This window comes from Hydra vulgaris, chromosome 08 (genome assembly GCF_038396675.1).
Source record: "Hydra vulgaris chromosome 08, alternate assembly HydraT2T_AEP".
Taxonomy (NCBI): Eukaryota; Metazoa; Cnidaria; class Hydrozoa; order Anthoathecata; family Hydridae; genus Hydra; species Hydra vulgaris.
The window spans coordinates 10,680,259-10,702,571 of record NC_088927.1 but is presented as its reverse complement, the minus strand read 5'-3'; the positions used below and the strand labels follow the sequence as shown (position 1 = coordinate 10,702,571).

At 26.7% G+C, this 22,313-nt stretch overlaps 1 protein-coding gene across 1 annotated transcript in view; it reads left to right on the top strand.

The window, feature by feature from the left end:
* The window catches only part of LOC136084168 (uncharacterized), a 38,349-nt gene extending 33,163 nt beyond the window's left edge, over nt 1–5,186 (top strand). Inside the window, exon 2 of the mRNA XM_065804300.1 lies at nt 3,560–5,186. Coding sequence (XP_065660372.1) covers nt 3,560–3,938 — 379 coding nt within the window. The 3' untranslated portion in view covers nt 3,939–5,186. The remainder of the gene's footprint in view (nt 1–3,559) is intronic.
* The last annotated feature ends 17,127 nt before the right edge of the window (nt 5,187–22,313 follow it).

Below are 22,313 nucleotides of genomic sequence, written 5' to 3'. Positions count from 1 at the left end.
AAATAATTTTTTATGGGTTATGTTGTTTATGGATAAATAACTGCTGCATGAAAGGGTTATTATAAAAAGATTTTAATTGCTTTATTTTTTTAATCAACGCGAGGCTAGAGAAAGTAATTATTAAATAATATTATTTGAAATGGGGATAGTTTAACTTGGTCATTTGTTTTTTTAATTTTTTCAGAGTTATTTACTTTCGTGCCTATACTTAGAAACTAATTCAGATTTTTTATTCAATAAACTTTCCTGATTTAAATGAGTAATTATTTCAAATTTTTCTTGCAAACATAGCACACATATTTTGGAAATGTTATTATAGGTAGGGGCGGATTTTAGAATAAACCATCGTAAATTAAAATTTTAATTTTTTTTCTTTTAAATCCCAAATATATTTTGACAGCATGGTCTTTTTTAAATATTTTTTTTGTTTAAACGATTGTTTGTGGTTGGCATAACGTTTTTTCCGTTCCCCTTATTTAAGCCAATATATTGTTTATCAGCGTTATTTGTGAGGAAACAATGCACTTGTAAATTACATTTTTTGATAAGCACTTTCCATTTAGAGGGCAAGCTTTTTTTTGTTTACAATTACAATAATCAATGTTTTTTTCTTTTATATGTTCATTTTTATTAATTAACGCGTAGTTGTGACCTATTATAATTCTTTCTGAATTTTTTGTACAACTATAACTTACTCTAGTGGTATTTCTGTTAAAAATCTTATGTTGTTTATTAGAGGGAGGAAAGTGTTTGTCTACTAATTTTAGAAAAATTTTACCTATATTTGTTGAAACACTTTTGCTGTATGGGGGGTTGAAGTAAAATATGTTTCTATTTCTATTACGCTTTTTTGCATTTTTCGTTTGAAATTTTAGCTCAAAATTTTAAAAGCTACTTTTTTTAAGGGCATCATCATAAGCGAGGTTAGGAGGAGGAGGAGTTAAAAATACTTTCATTAAAAGAGTTTTTGTTTAGCCTATTGTTAATTGAAATTGAATATTGTTTTAGAATTTGAGGGGGATGGTTCGAATTCACATTAGTACACAATTATTCGTCATTAGGCTTTTTGTAGGTCTTGTAGCAACTTTTTGAGAGGTTAAATGTGACATCAAGAAAATTCACTATTTTTAAATTTATGTTTCTTTCAATTTGGAAGCCAATATTTTCAAAAAATTTAATAATATCTTTTCTAATTTTATTGATTTGTAGCCCTGAATTTTTATGCAATATTATTATTACGTCGTCGCGATAAAGGCCTAATTGATTAATTTGGATTTTTATAGCTAGGGTGTTTAAAATATATAAACCTACAAATTCGCAAATTTCTGCTCCGTCGTAACTTCCCATTGTTACATCAAAGCGTTCGTACGTTTTTTTTTTCTTTCACGTTTCCTTACTAAAATAGAGTAAAGTTTTTCTGCAGTGCTTAATAATACGGATAGTGTCTACAGTAATTACAAAATGGGATTTTTTAAATTCTATTGTTTTATCTAATATTTCTGCTTTGTTAGATAAGTGTTTCTTACTAATTTATTAATGCTCTTTTCTTTAAGAACATTGAGCACTCTATTTGTAAAATTAAATCTAAAATATTAATTGTAGTATGAAATTTTTTTTTTGAAGTTTTTATACAATTCCGTTACTTTTAACAAATCATAACACACTTTTGTAAAAAAATTTTTTTTCAAAATCGCAAGGAAATAATAGTTCAAAATTATTATTTTTCTATGCAATATTGGAATGGTCTTATATATATATATATATATATATATATATATATATATATATATATATATATATATATATATAAACAATAATAAAAGAAAGAGTTGTTTACATTTAAAAAGCTTAACAAAGAATAAAACTATCATTGAAATAAACCTTTCCTCAGCGGAAGATGCATCAATTTTTTATCTTTGACATTTAAGCAAACTCCAAACATTTTTGTTTATAATTACATCAAATGAGGATGCTATGCAAAAAATTGCGGTGATTGGAGGTTGGTAACAACAAATTTTCAAAGTTTTTAACCCCTGCCTCATAAGTGAGGGCGACAAGTCGATAAAATAAATTTTTGTACTATTTTCAACTAGGCTTATATTCACCAATAAATTTAAAGTTTTATGATATAATCTCTCAACGTTTAAAAAATATGGTTTAAAAGTTTTATTTTTTGTTCAAAAAATATTTTGTTTTAACAAGAAATATTTTCAATTTTTTTTGAGTTTTTAAAATAATATTTTTAGTTCTTATGCTGCATCTTGATTTGTTATTTTGTATTTTGAGTGTTACTTTTGAAGCATGAAAAGTAGTCACATTGTAATATATTTAATTGAAATAAATTTTAGGTGTATATTTATTTTTTAAAGAATAGTGATGTTTTTATTGTTGAAGAAAATAAAGTTTTGATAAATAAATAGGTAAATAAACATTTTCGGTATATGATTTTGGAAGCTGATTGTATTCCGACATAATAATAGCGGCTAGTCATTGGCTAGCCTATTTTGGAGGGTGGCCGATGGACCTCTTAAAATGTATATATAGGTCCACTGAAATTCGGCTATAAAATGTTTGCAGACAAAATATGACATACTATGCATGACAAAATTCCAAATGTAAAAAACATTAAATACATGAAATTATTTGTTTGTATGGTTTTTCACTAAAAGAAACTTGTTGGCGCTCTGCTACAACATTTCAAGTTTCAGCTTCATATAAAGATTAACCTTTGTGAGATAATAAAAAAATCTATATTCTGCTTAATACAGTTAATATATCGAACCAGATGCAGACATTTGATATGCACATATATTGCACAAAATTTGGTTTAAAAGTCTTTTCATTAAACTAAAGCATCTAAAAATTTTGTGATAGCATCATTATTTTATTTCCTTTTACTCGAATTACTTTTAACAGATTGATGTAGAAAAGTGAAAACTATTTAGATTTTTTGAGCTCTAAATCCATTAACACAATCATGCATGCCAACATCAATAAGTTTTAACCAATTTCTTCATTTTGTTTTAACAAACACGACCTTGTTTTTTACGGATTATTTTTATTTTTATTTTTTTTTTGCCATTTACCTCCTCAAGGCCGAGAAAGCCACTGCAGACGAGGAGGCTACTTAGTAATGGTTATAACCCTCTTTTAACTCAATAACTTTGAAACACGATTCTTGACGAACAAGGCTGCTGCGCGGAGAAACAAGTTGAGCGCCGTACTACCAGGGACGAGGTGGGGATCGAACTCCGAACCTCTCGCTTATAAAGCAAGCGTTTTAAAACTAAACCATTACTGCATCAATTTACAAAAAAATCAATCATTTTAATTCAAAATTTTGAAAAACTATTTTAAAAAATCGATCATTCTAATTCAAAATTTTGAAAAACCATTATAAAAACTCAATCATTTTAAATAAAAATTGATAAAAAAGCAATCATTATATCAATTATTTTATGAAAAACTATTGTATATACATTTAATAATAAATTATTTTTTTGATTTCTTCAAGTTCATATTATTTTGAATTTATTATATATGTTTTTATTTTATTTAGAAAGCTAAGACAACAGTGTTTAGACACACTCAAGTCGTTTATTGCGAGTTGCACAGATCTAGTTCCTCCAGCACAAATACCATGGTTTGACATTAATAATCGTTTACTTGAAAAATGGTTTTCATCATACCGAAATAAAGCTACAAATGAACGAATGAAAAAAATAATGGAATATCTTGCAAAAGATTGTGAAAAAGAACAGTTAAAAACAAACAAATGCCTTCTGTGTTCGGAAGATGTGCTTCAAAACGACATTGCTCAAACCAGATGTAACCACATTTTTCATTATAATTGCATTTCATTAGCAATTAGAAAGCGTGGTGGACCATGTCCCGTTTGTTGCATCCCTGTTTTTAATGTCTACTCATCTTTTGGTTGATTTTTATATAAACACGCGGACATGAATAACTCATAAACGCACAATTGCATTAACAAATAAATAATTTCTATTTTAAATTAAACCAACCAATGTTATTCTGGATAATAGTACGAGGAGCTCATAAACTTTGTATCGTAATCTTTTTATTACCAAAATAAAAATGCTCAACTTTAATTAGCAAAACAAGTTAACACCATGATTAGCACTCTATCGTAAAAATGACTTTAAGAGTAAAATATCTTACAATGATTATTGTATTGGAAATTTTGGATCCCTTATTACAATATTATGCATCTCTTATAACAATATTACGAATTACTTCATTATCTTATTTTTAATACAATAACTTTAATGAAAAAATGTTAGTGAAGAAATGTAATATCCAGAAAATATGCACAAAGTTACAGTTTAAACCTTAAAATACACCTTCGCATAAAGTTTTGTTGTTAAATGAATATTATTTTTGAATGACCACCTAAGAGGATTACCTTTAATGCAAATCCTTTAATGCAAAAAAAAAAACGTCTTGTTAAAACTGCTATTCAGCTCACCAATTTCTTGTCTATCTATCAATCTAATATAAAAAGCAATATGCAAGCAGTTAAAAAAAAAGTATTTTTACTAAGCAAAAAAGTTATTACCCAAAACTCGTCTTACTCTCAAGACCTAATCCAAAAAAGGTATGCAATTAATTTTTCAGTTAAAAAAAGCAAATTTTACTGTTCCCTCTGCAAACAAATATCTTAATAAACAAATCGAGTCTTTTTCTCTAAAGTTGATCACATCTACAGGTTTAGCATTTTTAAGCTTCACTGATCAGGAATGCAAAATTTGATAAAACTAACTTTAATAAAACTGTAATTTTTGATATCCGGGTAAAAAAAAAAAGGATCTGTTGATCACAAGCAATTGCATAAGTAAAAGTAAAATCAAAAAAGCAAAAGCTCTCGGCATAAAAAATTGCTTAAAAACACGTGTTTAAAGTTTTTTTTTGCTTTTGCTTAGTGATAAATTGCTTTCGCTACTGAGTGATAAATTGCTTTCGCTACTGAGTAAATGCTTTTTACCGCTTTTAATAGAAGTTGTTTCTTTATAACTTTTTATTTAAAAATGGCTGCTTTTACTCTAAATGAGACTGATAAAAATGCTGACTAAAACAAAAATAATGATAACTAATGCAATGATGAGTTATATACGTCATTATATGTATCATGGTACCATTTTTAAAAGTAAATTAAAGTTACAAAACGATAAAATAAATGTTTAATTATCAAAATAAATTAAAAAGCAACGACCATAGAGGCTCGTATAAATGTAAGCAACTGCTTGCAGCTTTTTGAGTTTTAGTTTTTTTTATTCACGCACTTTTCTCAAATGTGAGCATAGTTGTTAACTTTAAACACGATTAAAGTTTTATAAATATATCAGATCAAGAAAAGACATATTAAAGCGTTGCTGTTTTTGTCACAACCAAAACAAACTTGGTTAGCAATATATAACTTCAAAACTGTGGCTCTATTTATGGCTCGTTAACTTTTTGATTTAAAACAGATGACAGTGATACAACTTGGGCTGTATTTTTAACTTTTGTTTAAAGATTTGTACTCGTGATATCTGTTACTTGTGATATCTGTTACTTGTGATATCTGTTACTTGTGATATCTGTTACTTGTGATATCTGTTACTTGTGATATCTGTTACTTGTGATATTTGTTACTTGTGATATTTGTTACTTGTGATATCTGTTACTTGTGATATTTGTTACTTGTGATATCTGTTACTTGTGAGATCTGTTACTTGTGAGATCTGTTACTTGTGATATCTGTTACTTGTGACATCTTTTACTTGTGATATTTTATAACAGGTAACCATTTTAAGCATTGCGATATCTAATTAGTTACGCAATATTTAATATCGTGACAAGACATATCTTCGCTTCGCTATACTTACTTTTGTACTTATTAAATAGTATTTTTGACTTCTATTGTAAGAAGAGCATTTTTGATGTCTGTTAAAAATCGTTATAACTTAAATATGGATAAGATATGTTTTTTATGAGCGATATAGAGCAACTTCAACTCGCTTTTTACTTTTGACTTCTGTAGCAAGTAGTTGTGATATCCGTTGTTAGATATCTCGTAGTTGTGATATCCGTTAGATATCGTTGTACATAAAGCAGTGACAACTTATATACGGAGATACAGTTCATACTCTACCATTGATTTCAACTGTATCTTTGATATTCGAATGACTTGTATTTTTAACTTTTTTTTGGAAGTCTCTGTCATATATTTAAATATAATATTGAAATCGATCTCGAAAAAGTCCATTTTTTCATCTGTTCATACTTGGACTTCATTTTTTCCTAATTTTTGTTAATTGTCTATAAGCAAGTAAATCTACTTATACATAATTAAATACGCTTTAAAATGGTATAAGCATGAAAATAAAAAAATTGGTTTGCCATATTTCAAAGTTTGATAAATTCAGTCTTGACAATTAGAAACCACCCGTTATATTGTCTTAATATCTCACTCGGAAATTTAACTTTGTGTCTTGTTTTCTATACAACTGTTTTCAGATGAAGCTTCTTCTGGTCTTCTTTTTATTTTCTTTATTTGCAGCTTCTATTTATATTTGTAACTACTACTTTTTTAATCTTTTGGTTCTGTTCTCTACCTTTGTAGATCTCTTAATTATCTTTCAATGAAATACTGTTATAATTAGACTTGTTCTTCGAAAAACGGCTTTTCACTTTTAAACTAGGTTTAAAAACACATTGTAAATTAAATTTATCAATTACTATGATACCAAATTTATCAATTATAATATACAAAATTAGTAATTAACTTACTATTTAGATCTGAAAATATTTTTACATAAAGAATGATACAGACGTGTTTTGAAGTGCTCGTAATATAACTTAAAATTTTATTTATAAATTTTATAAAAATTTATAATGATAAAGTATGCAATGGATATAGTTACATTATTAAAAAAGATAATGGTAAAAAATGGAAGCACGCGAAAATTGGTAAGTAAAAAGGGTAACCTGTGAAAACTGTTAAGTAAAATGGTAACATGTGAAAATTGGTACGTATTATGGTAGCATGTTAAAATAGTAGCTGTTAAATAATTAAAATAATATTATCTTAAAGAAAACTAAACAATTTTTGAAAGACAACAAAAGGAGTTAGCTTATATTACCTCAGCTAAAATGAAAATTTTAACGAAACGTTTCGATATACTCAAAATTTATACAATGATGAACATAACAAAAACAAATAATAAAAGATTTGTACTGTCGTTGTCAAATGGTAATATATTTAGAAACCAAATGCAATGAAATAAAAAAATATATTTCTGCTCATGATAAAATAAGTTCGTCAAAGCTTGAAACAATAAAACAAAAAACAAAACAAAAATTAACAACGATGTTAAAGATAAATGTGACATTTCCAAAATCAGAGACAACCTAAAAAGGATAGAAGATTGCTTGCGTAGGAATAATTTCATGATTGAGTTGCTATCAGCCTTATTAAGTCTAACTAATAAAAAAAGTACAGGATCAGATAAAGTTAGCGTCAGTATATTAAAATTAGTGTATGATATAATTGAATCAATCTTTTTTAAGTCTCATGATGGTCAGACCCCTCAAATTACAGGCTTATTTCTGTCTTGTTCGTGTTTTACTAAATAGCTTAAAGGAATAATATACAACAGACTGTATAAATATTTATTTGAAAATGATATATTATACAGTTAGCAATTTGGTTTAAAAAAAAAAAGATCACGCAATGGTGAAAATATTTGCTAATTTATATAACGTCTTTAAAAAAGACTGTTTTACACTTCGAGTTTTCATTTATCTGTCTAATGCTTTTGACACCGTAAATCATTCAATTCTAATTTAAAAAATGGAGAATTACGGAATAAAAGATGCAAACTTACACTGGTGAATGATTTATATACAACAAAGAGCCTTTGAATGTTCAAAAAAGAAAGATTTTCCTTTTTCAACAAACCAAGCAACTCAAAAGAAATCCAAACTAATAAAACTGACATTAAAAGGCAACATGCGTTAATTTTTTAGGATTGAATTTTAATATAATTTTTTTTAAAAATCTTTATTATGGTATTGCCTGTTTTTTTAGACGTATTTTGAAAAAATTAAACATTTTATTTATATAAAAATTTATTTATTAGTATTTTATTTAATTAAGCATACAATAGAGAATCAGCAGAAAAATGCTATCATACAATCTTTCATTTCCCCAGTGTTTTATTATTAAGAACCTTGAGATGCTTAGCTAGTTTCATAATGTCTTTTTCAAAATTAGATAGAAGCAGGAACTTCTAAAACACCGGGACGCAACACTTTAATCTCATGTAATTTTGACAAAAGGGCTGAAACTGAAACAGCATAAAGTTTATTTTTGAGACTATTTAAGGTGCTTTTAGGTGTTTTATTAATTTTTTAAATGATGTTAACATTACGTAATTTTAACAACAACAAAAACTATATACAACATAATTGGTATAATTGATTTATTTTTAATTTTATCATGAAAAAACTTACGGTTACGGAAATTTACGGTTTACGGCGAGCGAAGATGGCGGCTTAATTGAGCATCAATTTACTTTTCTTCTAATCCATGGTTATCAAAGCAATTACAAAAGAAAAAAGAATATAGAACATAGTCAATATATTCATAATTCAATATATTCAGTTGTTGAAGTTGTTTGAACGTTGTTGTTTTTTGGTTGTTGTTTTCTGGTTGTAAAGTCGTTCAAAAACTTCAGCTGTTGAAAGTTTTCGTTTTGTGATTGTTGTTTTCAGGCAAATTTTTTTGTTTTGTTTTTTTGGTAAATCCGAACAGAATTATTTCTGATTTGAATTTATTACAAGAAAAAGAACTTGATCATCATAAAGGAAACGAAGAAATACTTGAAATTACATTGAAAAATATAGAGAAATTAATTACAAACAAACTCGAACAACGAAAAAAGAGTATTTAAAAAGAAACGGAGCGCCTGTTAAAAGATCAAGAAAAAATTTTTACTGTAATAATTAGTGCAAATTTAAAAATACTCCCTAATCGATTAGATAAAATTGAAAAAGAAGTAGACACTAACAAATCGATAGTCTTGAGCACAGAAAAAGATCCACGCGATTTTAAGGAAAGTCTTAACTTTCAAGAAATAAGCATCACGAAAAAATTAAATCAGATCACGAAGAGTTAAGAAAAAGAAATTAACAATTTAAATAAAAAAGCATTAGATCTGGAGAACCGGTCTCGAAGGAATAATATAAGAATAGACGGGATATATGAAAAACCAAATTAAAATTGGGCTGAGTGCGAAAATGTAGTAAAGGAAATGTTCAAAAACCAACTAAAAATTAAAAATGATATAGTTATAGAAAGAGCTCATAGAATAGGCCAACCTAAAGAAGATAAAAAGCTAAGAACTATTGTCCTAAAGTTGTTAAATTTTCAAGACAAAACAAAAATACTTTATGCTACAAAAAACTTGCGAGGAACAGGGATTTATGTTAATAAGGATTTCGCTAAAGAAACGATCGAAAACCGAAAAATGTTGTGGGATCAATTCAAAAAGCTGCGACTCGAAGGTAAGTATGCAGTTATAAAATATGATAAATTATTTTCGAGAATTTTTGAAGTAAATGTAATCGTTCACAAAAAGAACTCCTTTTCAATTTATTTGTTATAACTAATCATGGGTTTAAAAAGTGACTTTGAAACTCTTGCTTTTAAATTTTTTGAAACGAAATTTTTTTCAATTCACGAAACTACGATTAAGATATTATTTATTTTTATGATACAAAAATCAAATGTTCTTACTATTATCCAAGTGAATTAAAAGGAATTCTATTTAAGAATGTTAACAAAGAAAGCAACGTTCAAATTAGAATTCTACACGTAAATATCAGAAGCATTAACTGTAATTTTGAAAAGTTCCAAATTTTACTTGAGGAAACAAAATACTTTTTTAATATTATCTGCCTAACTGAAACTTGGACTACCTCAAACGACACTAATAAAAACTCTAATTTTAATCTTTCTCATTTTAAAATGATTTCTCTTGAAAAGCAAATAAATAAGCGTGGTGGTGGAATTCTAATTTACGCTCATGAAAATATTAGGCATTGCTGTAAAAATGATATTTGCGTTTGACGGCGATGGAGAAATATTAACAATTGAGATTATTAATGAACGAACAAAAAACATTTTAAGTAGCTGTTTATATCGACCGCCAGATGGCGTGAGCGAGAACTTGAGCATGTTTTTACAGCAAAAAGTTATTGCGAAAGGTAACAACAAAAAGAAAAAAAACTTTCTAATTAGTGATTTTAATATGAATTGTTTTGACTACAATGACGATAACAAAGTTAAATATTTTTATGATGCAATTTTTGAATCTGGAGCAATTCCTTTAATAAATCGTCCAACTACAGTAACAAAAAATTCAGCAACTTTGCTGGTTAATATTATTATCACAGACTTGTTCAACACTTAAATTCTAATGAAATCGTAAACAACCTTTATGAAAAGTTCTTTGAAACATTCACCTCTATTTACGAATCTAATTTCCCAATTGTTACAGTTACATTAAAAACAAATCACTTTAATAATCCCTAGATTACCAAAGGATTCAAAAAAATATCCAAAACAAAACAAAAGCTACACATTAAATATCTAAAAACAAAAACCCCAGCTAGTGAAAAAATTTACAAAAGTTACAAAAATCTTTTCGTAAAATTCGAAAAATTTAAAAAAAACTTACTATTCAAAACTAATTAATAAAGTTAAAATTGACTCAAAAAGCACTTAGACAGTATTAAAAGAAATTACTGGAAAACAAAAAACATGCTCAAGCTCTTTGCCACAAATGCTTAAAGTCGATAACAATAGCTTGTATAAAGCACAAATAATAGCTCATGAATTCAATAGATATTTCACTGAAGTTGGATCAACTCTATCAAGAAATATACCAAATACCTAAACCTTTGATAAAGATATTTGCTTTGAAGAATTATCTGCCAAACTATCATTTGATGAGTTTGAAAAAGCTTTCAAATCCTTAAAAAAAAATAAAGCACCTGGTTCAGATGAAATAAACGGGAGTATAGTTATAGATTGCTACGAACAATTAAAAAATGTTCTTTTTAAAATTTTTAGAGCATCAATTCATCAAGGTATTTTTCCTGAACGTTTAAAACTTGCCAGGGTTACCCCTATCCATAAAGAAGGCGACAGATCCAATATCAGTAACTATCGTCCTATCTCTGTTCTTTCTATATTTCCTAAAATTTGAGAAAGAATTATCTTCAACAGAGTATACAATTATTTTTATTACAGCAACTTATTTCATGACAATCAGTATGGTTTCAGAAAAAGAAGTTCAACAGAACATGCCATTATTCAATTTATACATAACATCTCTGAATCTTTTGAAAAATCTCAATATACTCTAGGTGTTTTTATTGACCTATCAAAAGCTTTTGATACGGTCGATCACCGAATTTTAATCAACAAAATTAAACATTATGGTTTAAACAATAAAATTTTTAATTGGTTTAAAAGTTATTTAACAAATCGAAAACAACTTGTGTATAGTAATGATGGTCAGCAAAGTGAACCCCTGAGCATATCCTGTGGTGTTCCACAAGGTTCTATTCTCGGACCACTACTATTTTTAATCTATGTAAACGACTTAAACAATACTTGATTGATATACCAAATTGAAAAATTTAATGTTCGCTGATGATACTAATCTTTTCTTATCCCATACTGATGTTTATGAACTCTTTTCAACTACAGACGAAGAACTCATTTCTTCAATCTCATTTCTTATTTGTTCAAAGCTATTAAATAAACTTTAAATATTAACAAAACAAAATTTAAATATTAACAAAACTCTTGCGCAAAAAACCGTTTTTTACGAAGTAATATGCCTTGAATTTTTATTGATGAAACGATAATAAAAAGAGATAATATTATAAAATTCTTAGGTGTTTATCTTGATGAGAATATTACTTGGAGAATACATATTGATCATATAAGCACAAAAATTTCTAAAAACATTGGCATTTTATACAAAGCCCGAAAGCATCTAAACAAAAAAAACCTAACCCAACTCTATTATTCATTTATACATAATGATATAAATTATGCAATCATCGCCTGGGGAAGAACGGATAAAAGCAAATTACACATCTTTATCGCTGTCAGAAACATGCAATCCGAGTAGTTAATTATGCGGATCGCTTTTCACAAGCAAAATATTTTTTTGATTATATGAAGGTTTTAGATGTTTATAAACTGAACGTATTTAATGTCTTATGTTTTACTTTTATTTGGAAAAACGATTTATCTTTATTTGTTTTTAAGGACCTTTTTTCTTTAAAACCAATAAATAAGTACACATTAAATCTTATGTATATATATATATATATATATATATATATATATATATATATATATATATATATATATTTATATATATATATATATATATATATATATATATATATATATATATATATATATATATATATATATATTATTATTATATATATATATATATATATATATATATATATATATATATATTTTATTTTATATATATACGTTATAAACATTACTTTTTAAGGTTCCGATGATAAGATCCTTATGATCTTCTTTTGGAAACCTAGCTTTATATTGTTAGTACGCTGAATTGTATTATTTGCGTAATTGTATTACGACTTATGTTTATGTATAACGGCTTATGAATTATGAAACACGACTAACATTGTAAACTTAAATAAAAGAAAAAAAAAAAAAAAAACAACAATAAAGTTTAACTCTCTATAATTATGTGTTGTAACATACTAACAATGTGTTGTAAACGAGTTTTCGTTTCAACTTCATTTGTTTTATTTTACTGTAGGTTTGATATTTTGCATTAATATTTAAACAAACTTTGTCTTACAATACAATTACATACAATTCTTCAATCCTTGAAGAAGCAATTTGAGACAATTGGGTAATGGACAATTTTATAAATCAAAAGGTAGAGCTGTATACAAATCGAAAAAAAGCTTCGAAACATACTTTAAACACTGAAACAGCAGCTCTGCATTAGGTATTAAAATGAAAAGTGAATAAGCTTGTCTATTATACTGAAGTTTATGTTCAGCAGGTTGACATAAACTTCAGTATAATAAAGTCAACCAAGGTAAACCAAATCTATAAATTCAGATGTATTTGTGTCAATGGTATTGCAAATAGAAATACATAAAGCAAACTTATGTTTGATATAAAATGATGATAGAGCAGCATTTTTTTCTTTTGATATGGCATTTATCGATGCGAGACACATATCAAAATAACAAATATAATCTTCAATCAGTTTTAAGCGACAACAATCGGATTGAGCAATGGAGCACAGAGATATAGGCAAATCAATAACATCCAATTTACTAAACAATTCTGAATGTTGTAAACGCAAGCTATTTTAGACTTCCTTAATTGAAATATAGTAATTGCCACCACAAAGTTGCCTAACAAAAAAAAATCACAATTTGAAATAATTGGAATTTTTTTATTTTAATTGCCTTTAGAAAGAATGTATATACATAGGTCCATATAAAAAAAGTGATCTTAATTGTAGAAAAGTTAGAATTTTGTCGAATATTTTTATAAAATTACTATAATAATGGTTTTAAATACATAAATAAGCTAAAAAAAAAATTTAAAAACCAATATAATCCAAGTTCTCCATCAAATCGATTGTCTGAAATATTCCAGGGAGAATATACTGATGATTTTGAACGTATACTTGGCTTTGCATAAATTTCATCAAAAAGAAGACAGCGACGCTTTTCATAATTCGATATTTCAAATACACTTAAGGTAATGAGTTTCTGAATATATATATATATATATATATATATATATATATATATATATATATATATATATATATATATATATATATATATACACTTTACAAACATATATGCATCATGCATTATCACTCAAATATTAGATATAGTTAATATAAAATTAAGTTTAAAGTAACTTATAGTAATGAATAAAGATAATTTTAATATGGGTTTTGTGCAAATTATGTACTTATAGAAAACTTACTTGATATTATAGAAAACTTGATATTTAGATCATTTAGGATAATGCATACTGCATCCTAAAACCCAGTGCTTTTTAAAAATACCCATAATATTTGAATATTTATTTGGTAAAGCTGCTGATTAATTGACATAACTCTTTTTCACTTGGAAACATGTAAACTTTGACAAATTCCTCGGTACTACAATTTCTAGGCATGTCTCAAATTATTTTACAAAATTATTTTTACTTTTATGTTAATTTTCTAAACTAAATTTTATTTCATTGCACTAAATTAAATATAATACAAAAATTGAAACAATTTTATTTACAGTTTAGTTTTAATTTAAATTATAAAACATAAAATTTTTAGTATGCACAGCTGAAGTCTTACCATTAACAATGCAATAATGGTATACCATTAAAACATTGAGCAAAGTATTATTAGTATTGTACAAAGTATTTTTATTATAGTAAAATAATAATGACAAAATATTAATTAACAATTAACAAAGTAATAATAATAATAACCACAAAGTATTATTATTTTACAGCTGCGGCGCTAGGCACATCGTGGATGTCGGCGAAATTATCTTTACGAGGCCCATTTATGTAAAAAACACAAAACAACTAATAATAACAAACCTTGATTTCGTCGATTCTTGAAATTTTATTGAGCACTATATTTTATTGAAAGTTATAAACACAAGTTAGAGCTGTTATTGTTAATTATTTAAAACATATTTACTTTACACTTTAACTTGATATATGTATTCACACTTTTTGTTCCTAATATTTAAGTAGGTTTTATTATAAGTTGAAAAATTTAGATTGGAAAATATTGGAAGAGCGTTTTAGTTTTATTGTTAATTACAATATGACTTAATAACAATAATTACACGAACAATCACAAATTAAAAAAACGAACTTTTCGGCTTTGAGACTCGCTGAATCTTTTTTAAATTGTGTCATAACTAAAACCCGCAGCTATTTTAACAAAATAGATAAATCAGATAGTCTCTTTTGACTTGTCGTGCTTCTGAAGAAGATCTTAATCAGTTTCGACTTTGAGAAGCTTCTCTAAGCAGAAGCTGTACTCTGGAGCAGAAACAGTTAAAGGGATTTCTCAAAAAGTTTCATCATACTGGAACTTACAGCTTGGTGTGCTTTCAATGTTTCAGTATTTCTTGTTCTTTTCAATGCATCAGATTCGCATGTTCTTCCTACATCTCTGACTCTCGTTGGTTTTCCAGACATGGTTTTGGACTTATGTTTTGTCTAATGAAAAAACATATAGTTAGGTACTAGAATGAATTTTAAGCTTTGATTTTGGTTTTTTTCATAGTTTAAACTTTAGGTCAAGATCATTTTTAATTAATTTTTTAAACTTACTTGTAATTAATTAAATAAAGAGTTAAACTTTTTTTATAAAAGTTTGTAATATTAACTTACTTCGTTATTGTTTTTTATAACTTTTATAACAGATTGTAGTTCTCAGCAATAGCTGCACTATATGCCTAAATAATTACGCTATAATTAATATTTATATTATAACTTAATAAACTAAGTTAGTTAGGTTGTAATAAAAAAAAAATTAAATTAGAATTTGAATTCATTTTCATTTTTTAGATTTTTTAATTGTTTTACTAATAATTTGCGTGTCACTTGCTGTAATCGTACAAAAATGGAATAGAATGAGACAATCGAATTTTTTTATAAATCTAGAATCGAATAATAACATTCCTCGTAAATTATATAGATAACAATACGTAACGCCTCGGAGCCAGTAAACAGTAAAAAACAATATTTAAAAACGGATTTATGTTAAGAGGAACAGTTGGAATAAGATTGATACTTAGAAAATGATATTTATTTGAAGTTGAAGTAATATAATACCGACGATAAAACCGTCAAGTAAACATATTTTCGTTCAGTAAAGCAAAATAAGATATATAAAGATATCATCAGTTATAACTAAGATGCAATATTTAATTTTAAGTATACTTTTGCGAGGCCCCTTTAAATGCGCGGCCGTTGGCAGTCGCTGACGCCAACCGCCGCCACTGTTTTTTTATTATCAAAGTATTATTAATGTACAAAGTCGAGACCTAAGGTTACTTCTATCAAGGGACTACTTTAATACAGGAACTCAACAATCTGTAAGTTATCTTGATTATTTGATATTCTTAGAAACTCTTCTTTTTTCTATTTTTTACTACAATAGGTGCTTATAATAAACACGTATCATAAACACTTCAACTAAAGTGTATAATATGTGTAGCCTTGATAGAGTATATCTACCGCCCACTGATATTTACTGAAGAGCGCATCATTTATATTGAAATTTAAGACGAAAAAATGACTTGGCGGCCATATTGTTGGAACCCACGATTTGTTACAAAGAGCTTGAAGTTCTGAGAAAAAAAAACAATAAACAGAAGAAAGAATGAAAAGGATTGAAAGTGTTTAAAAATTAGAAGGAAAAAAGGCAACTTTAATAAAATAGTAAAAATCTGTTTTAAAATGCCTAACGATTGATCGTATTCTTTTTATAATATATTTAGATTCTTATGTTGATATTCAAAATTTGTGATTATAAGTACAAGTTGAAAATATAATACTCCTAAAAGTAAATAAATAATTTATATATATACATATATATATATATATATATATATATATATATATATATATATATATATATATATATATATATATATATATATATATATATATATATATATATATTTATATATATATGTATATGTATTTTAGAGTGGTTCTTCTCTGATTATGTTGGTAATAATAAAAAAGTGCTGGATTTGAAAAGTTTTTGAATATAAAATATTTTAAGGGGTTGCTACCAACCCTCGAACATAAAATAGGTCCCTTATACTATTAAAAAAAAAGTTTTTCAAAGGTATGTAATGTTGGGTCTCAAATGAAGCGAAATTATATAAAAATTTCAAAAATATGAATCATTTTATAAAAAAACATAGATAAAAGCAATTGTCATTGAAAAAACTTGTTAAATTCCCTATTTTTCGTTTTTAGTTAAAAAACGTAACCTTTTGTTAACTAAAATCAAAAATAAAAATTTAATTATAAAATGATTAATATTTTTAAAATTTCCCTTCATTTGAGACCCAACAAAACATACTTTTGAAAAACTTTTTTTTTAATATTATTTGGGACCTACTTAATGTTCGAGGGTCGGTAGCAACCCCTTAAAATTTTTTCTATTTAAAATATTTTCAAACATAGCATTTTTTTATTATGCACAACATATTCAGGGGGTGCCAGCAGTCATTTTCAAAAAAAGTTGTTTTTAGAACCACCATATATATATATATATATATATATATATATATATATATATATATATATATATATATATATATATATATATATATATATGTTTGTATGTATATATATAGGGGAGAGTGGGGTAATGGCGAACGCGGGGTAACTCCGAACATGGTCAAAACAGCATTGTAAAAAAATAAAGTCGACAATTTTTTTTTACCTGCTGAGAAGGGATCCTATGCTCAGTTCCAGACGTGCAGTAGTGTAATGAAGCTGCGGATGTTGTTCACTATAATTTGATTTTAAATTTTTCTGATAATTTTATGCAACTTTTTTCTTGAGTAACACTCTGTTGTAGCGTCTATGGAAATAAAGTCACTCCTTTTTTTTGTTTTTGTTGCATAATATAGTTTTTAGACTTAGTTATTACAATTAGCTTTTTATTCTCTATTACACAACAGTGCTTGTGATTGCCCCCCAATGTGTTCGGAATTACCCCACGTAGGCAGGGTAATTCCGAACACCAATGGTTTTATTTCTGGCATAAATTTTTATTTTATAATAAGATTTTTAAAAATTCCTTTTGAGGGTTTGTGACTGAGTAGTTAAACTAATTGATAAGCAATAAATATGATCAATTTTGTATAACTGGTGTCTTTAATTCGCATTCCCGCTTAGGTGTTCGCCAATACCCCACTCTCCCCTAATACATACAATATATATATAACTTTAGAATTCATAGGTATAAGTATAACTTTATAAAATATGTTAACTTGCCTATTACTTATATACTAATATAGCAAATACAATAATACTAATATAGCAATAAAAAATCCAACTAAATCAGTTTTTCTTCTTGTTGTATGCACTAATCTATTAGATGAGTCTTGTAATTTGAAATATAGTCATATGCTGCATCAAGAATTTCATCACATATATTTTTATTACTCAATTTTAGTACAGATTTACAACTTTTAGCAAAGTGATTTCTTAAGTTTAAAATGTCAAACAATCTATCAATTATTCTAATAAATTTAAATGTTGCATTACTTTCTTGAAACTGCATTAATTTATTTAATGCAGTTTCAAGGAAGTGATGCAACATTCTAATTGCCTGAGCAGCAAGATTTATTTTAAATTTTTGTTGCCTCAATTTGTTTTCAAGGTGTAATCCTTCATTTTCTTTCAGTTTTCGATGATAAACTATATATTTCCATGATATTGCATTTTTTTGCTATTAAACAAAGCATCACTATCTCCGAATTAGCTTGAGCATGTGACAAATATGAAGGAGAGTATGAACTTTTTTATCGGAGTTAAAAGGATGAGTGATAGTAGTGTTTATTTTTAAAGCATCAATTGAAACACCAAGGTTTGATAACATGGAAATGTGACATAAGGGTCCATCATAGGTTAGTGATATCACTTCAACATCAACATCTGTCAATCGTTTAATACATAAACTTGCAAAGTTTGCTCGTTCAACACCATTTAACCCATCTATAAAAAAATATCCACATGGAACTTTCCATGAACTATTTATACTAACAGCCATGAGAACTAGGGTATCTTTTGCAACTGGGAATGAATCATCTTCTATGATATTGCCAAGATCAATATATTCCTTAAATGCTTTTCCATCCTCTTGATATGTGTTTTTAAATATCCGTTTCATCTAACATAAGTGAGCAAATTACTTTAGATCCTAATTTTTCAGCTTCTATAACCTTGTATTCAAGTGCTGCAAACGATGGCTTTGTAAAAACTGGTTCTGCTGAAACTTTTCCCTACCATTTCCTGATTTGTGCTTGATTTGGTAAATTAAAATTAAATGATTTTTGCACCTAATCATAAGCTTTACTTGAATAAAACTGCAGAGTAAATGCAGAGGATTTGTTTTCTTTTGAATATTTAAAACTTTACCATAATATTTACGCATTATCATTCTTCTGGTTAGAGCTTGAGAAGCTTCTGAAAATGTTTTTAACAGCATTTCTTCACAATTTGATGATATTTTTGTTTTTGACATAATATTTTTACAACTGATTTAAGAGATGTTATCTTTTTTTTCATTATTCAAGATTTTTGCTGTTCTGCTATTACCTTCTTTTTCAAAGGCCCAATGATCTTGTTTCTACGATCTATTATTTTTTTTTTCTGGAGTTAAACTGCAATTATATATTTTTTTGGGGGAGCCAACTTTCATGCAGATAAGTATAACACTAATTTCAAAATCACTTTTTTCAGAATTTTCAAAAGTTGATCTATTAACAGGAACTTTTCTCTCTTTCATTTTCTCGTATTGAAAGAAAATTTATATAAATATATATATATATATATATATATATATATATATATATATATATATATATATATATATACATATATATATATATATATATATATATATATATATATATATATATATATATATATATATATATATATATGTATATATATATATATATGTATATATATATATATATATATATATATATATATATATATATATATATATAAATACATATAAAAAATCTTCAAATTTGATATAAAACTTAGCTAATAGATCATATAGCATTTATAAAATTAAAGCATACAATAGCAAAATGGTTATTATATGTTTTAGCTGCTTACCATACAGTTGCTTGATGAACACTTTAGCACACTGCATAGGATAACAAAGAACTAAAAGGACCATATTGAACAAACCTGTACAATACATAATAAAATAATTGGTTATTACCTTTTTTAAGTGGTCTGGGAATTTTTTAAATCTTTTAGGAAAAGAACTTTTCCTTTACTTAACAGTTTTTCCAGTTCTGTCAATATCTTTTTTTAAAAAATGATCAGAACATTTCAAACTGCTACTACTTGGACTCCATTCTTGACGGTGTATTTTGATGGTCCATTCTTTTCTTTTGTCACTGTTACAATGAAATCTAAATTAAATTAGTTGTAAAAATAACATTTGATATTATATTAAGTTTGTTGTACTTTTTGCACAACTGATTTTATTTAAATCCATTTGTTTACTTTGCAAGCAAACTAACAGAGGTCAATAAACTTTAAAATATTTTTATTGTTAAAAGTAATTAAGAAAGTTTTCAAAATAATTATAAAATGTTCTAGGAAACTTTCGCTTTAAAGATGAATTATCATCAGAAATTTCATCATTATCACTTCTTTTACTGTCACTATGTTTTCTTTAATTGCAACCAAATGAAACACACTGTGTCCCTCGCTTTTTGGAATTTTCTCCAGAAATTTATATAATGAATATTGTAATTATTTTACTGAAAAATAATTATCATTATTTGAATAAAAAAAAAAAACTTTTCCATACATTCTATCTATGTTAGATGTAAAAAAACATAAAGTTAAACCACCAAAATAAAGAAATAGCTTGATCGCTTAACAATATTTTACCTAAATAATTTTTCTCCGTGGGTCCTCCCAATATGGCGCAAGCAAAAATATTTTGGCTTTAAAAATTACGCTATTTTCTTAGGAGATGCGCTATCCAGTTATAATATAGATCAGTGTCTACAGCCACATTACCGGTAATGTGACTGTAGATTTACTTTATCGCATTATTCACTTGTTTACTTTACGTGTTTATTATAAGCACTAGTGTTTATTACAAGATTCTAGTCAAAAAAAAGAAAAAAAAAGGACCTACTGAAAATATCAAATAATTAAATTAATTTACAGATTTATACAAATATTTATGGAACCAATTTAGTTTTTGATTTAAAAATTTTTTTGTTCAAGTTATAACAAACAACAATATTGCTAACGGCCAAAGTAAACCCTCTTGTCGAATTAGCATCGATTTGAAAAGTTGAGTCTGGTTTTTAGTAGTACCTGTATAGAAAAGCCTTAGGTCTCCATTTTCTGCAATATTAAGTTTGTACTTTTTGTTTTGTTAAAAAATGACTCACTGCACTAAATCCAGGTAAGATGATGGAAAGTCTAAAATGAATAGCTTTACTTTTGCCCAAAACTGTGGGTATTTTTCAACAACTTGAATCCAAAAATTAGGGTCAAGCGAGACTAGTTGAGCATAGGGGCAAGTTGGGCAACTAAAATATCTCAAAAGTGCTCATCACATGGCAAAACATCTAATGGATTAAAGGTATTTTAACTATAGAATGCGCAATTATAAAAGAAAAACTTCACATGGTGCTTTTACAAGCCAACAGGTTAGTGATGCAGCAAGTTCTGTTTTGGAGGAGAAAAAAGTGTTATTGCAACTGCTAAAGAATTCGACATCAAGAGAACAACATTAACAAGATACATTTTAAATCTTAACTCCGGTGGTTATCCATCTGTGGGTTATTTCGAACCATGGAAAACTTTTTCACAAGAGCAATAAGGCGCCTTAAAAAATTATTTATTGTAAATGGCATCTATATTTTATGGCTACACACCTAAAAATTTTCGTTCTTTTGCCTATGAGTGTGCTCTTCAATTCAAAATCAAAATACCAGAATCTCGGACAGTAAATAGGATGGCTGGAAAAGAGAGGATGACTAGTTTTTAAAAAGAAATCACCAATTTTCTATAAGGAAACCTGAAGCAACTAGCCTTGGTAGGGCAACATCATTTAATGCTGCAAATGTAAAAGTGTTTTTTGATAAGGTAGGTGAAGTTATGGTAAAGTTATGACAAGTTATATACAAATTCAGTACTTCACAAATTTGGAACGTTGACGAAAATAATCTTCCCCTGAACGTCGATAATAATCTTAAAAATAAATTTTAAGGTTTGGCATAAATTAATATTTTTTTGAAAAAAAAAAACATCAACTTAGTGACTACGTATTGCTCAATTTTTTTTTTTCATTTTTAATTGAAGAGAGTTCACGTTGTATGCAGCATTTTTAATATATTACATGAATTTTTTCACGATTTAATTAATTACATACAAATTTAAT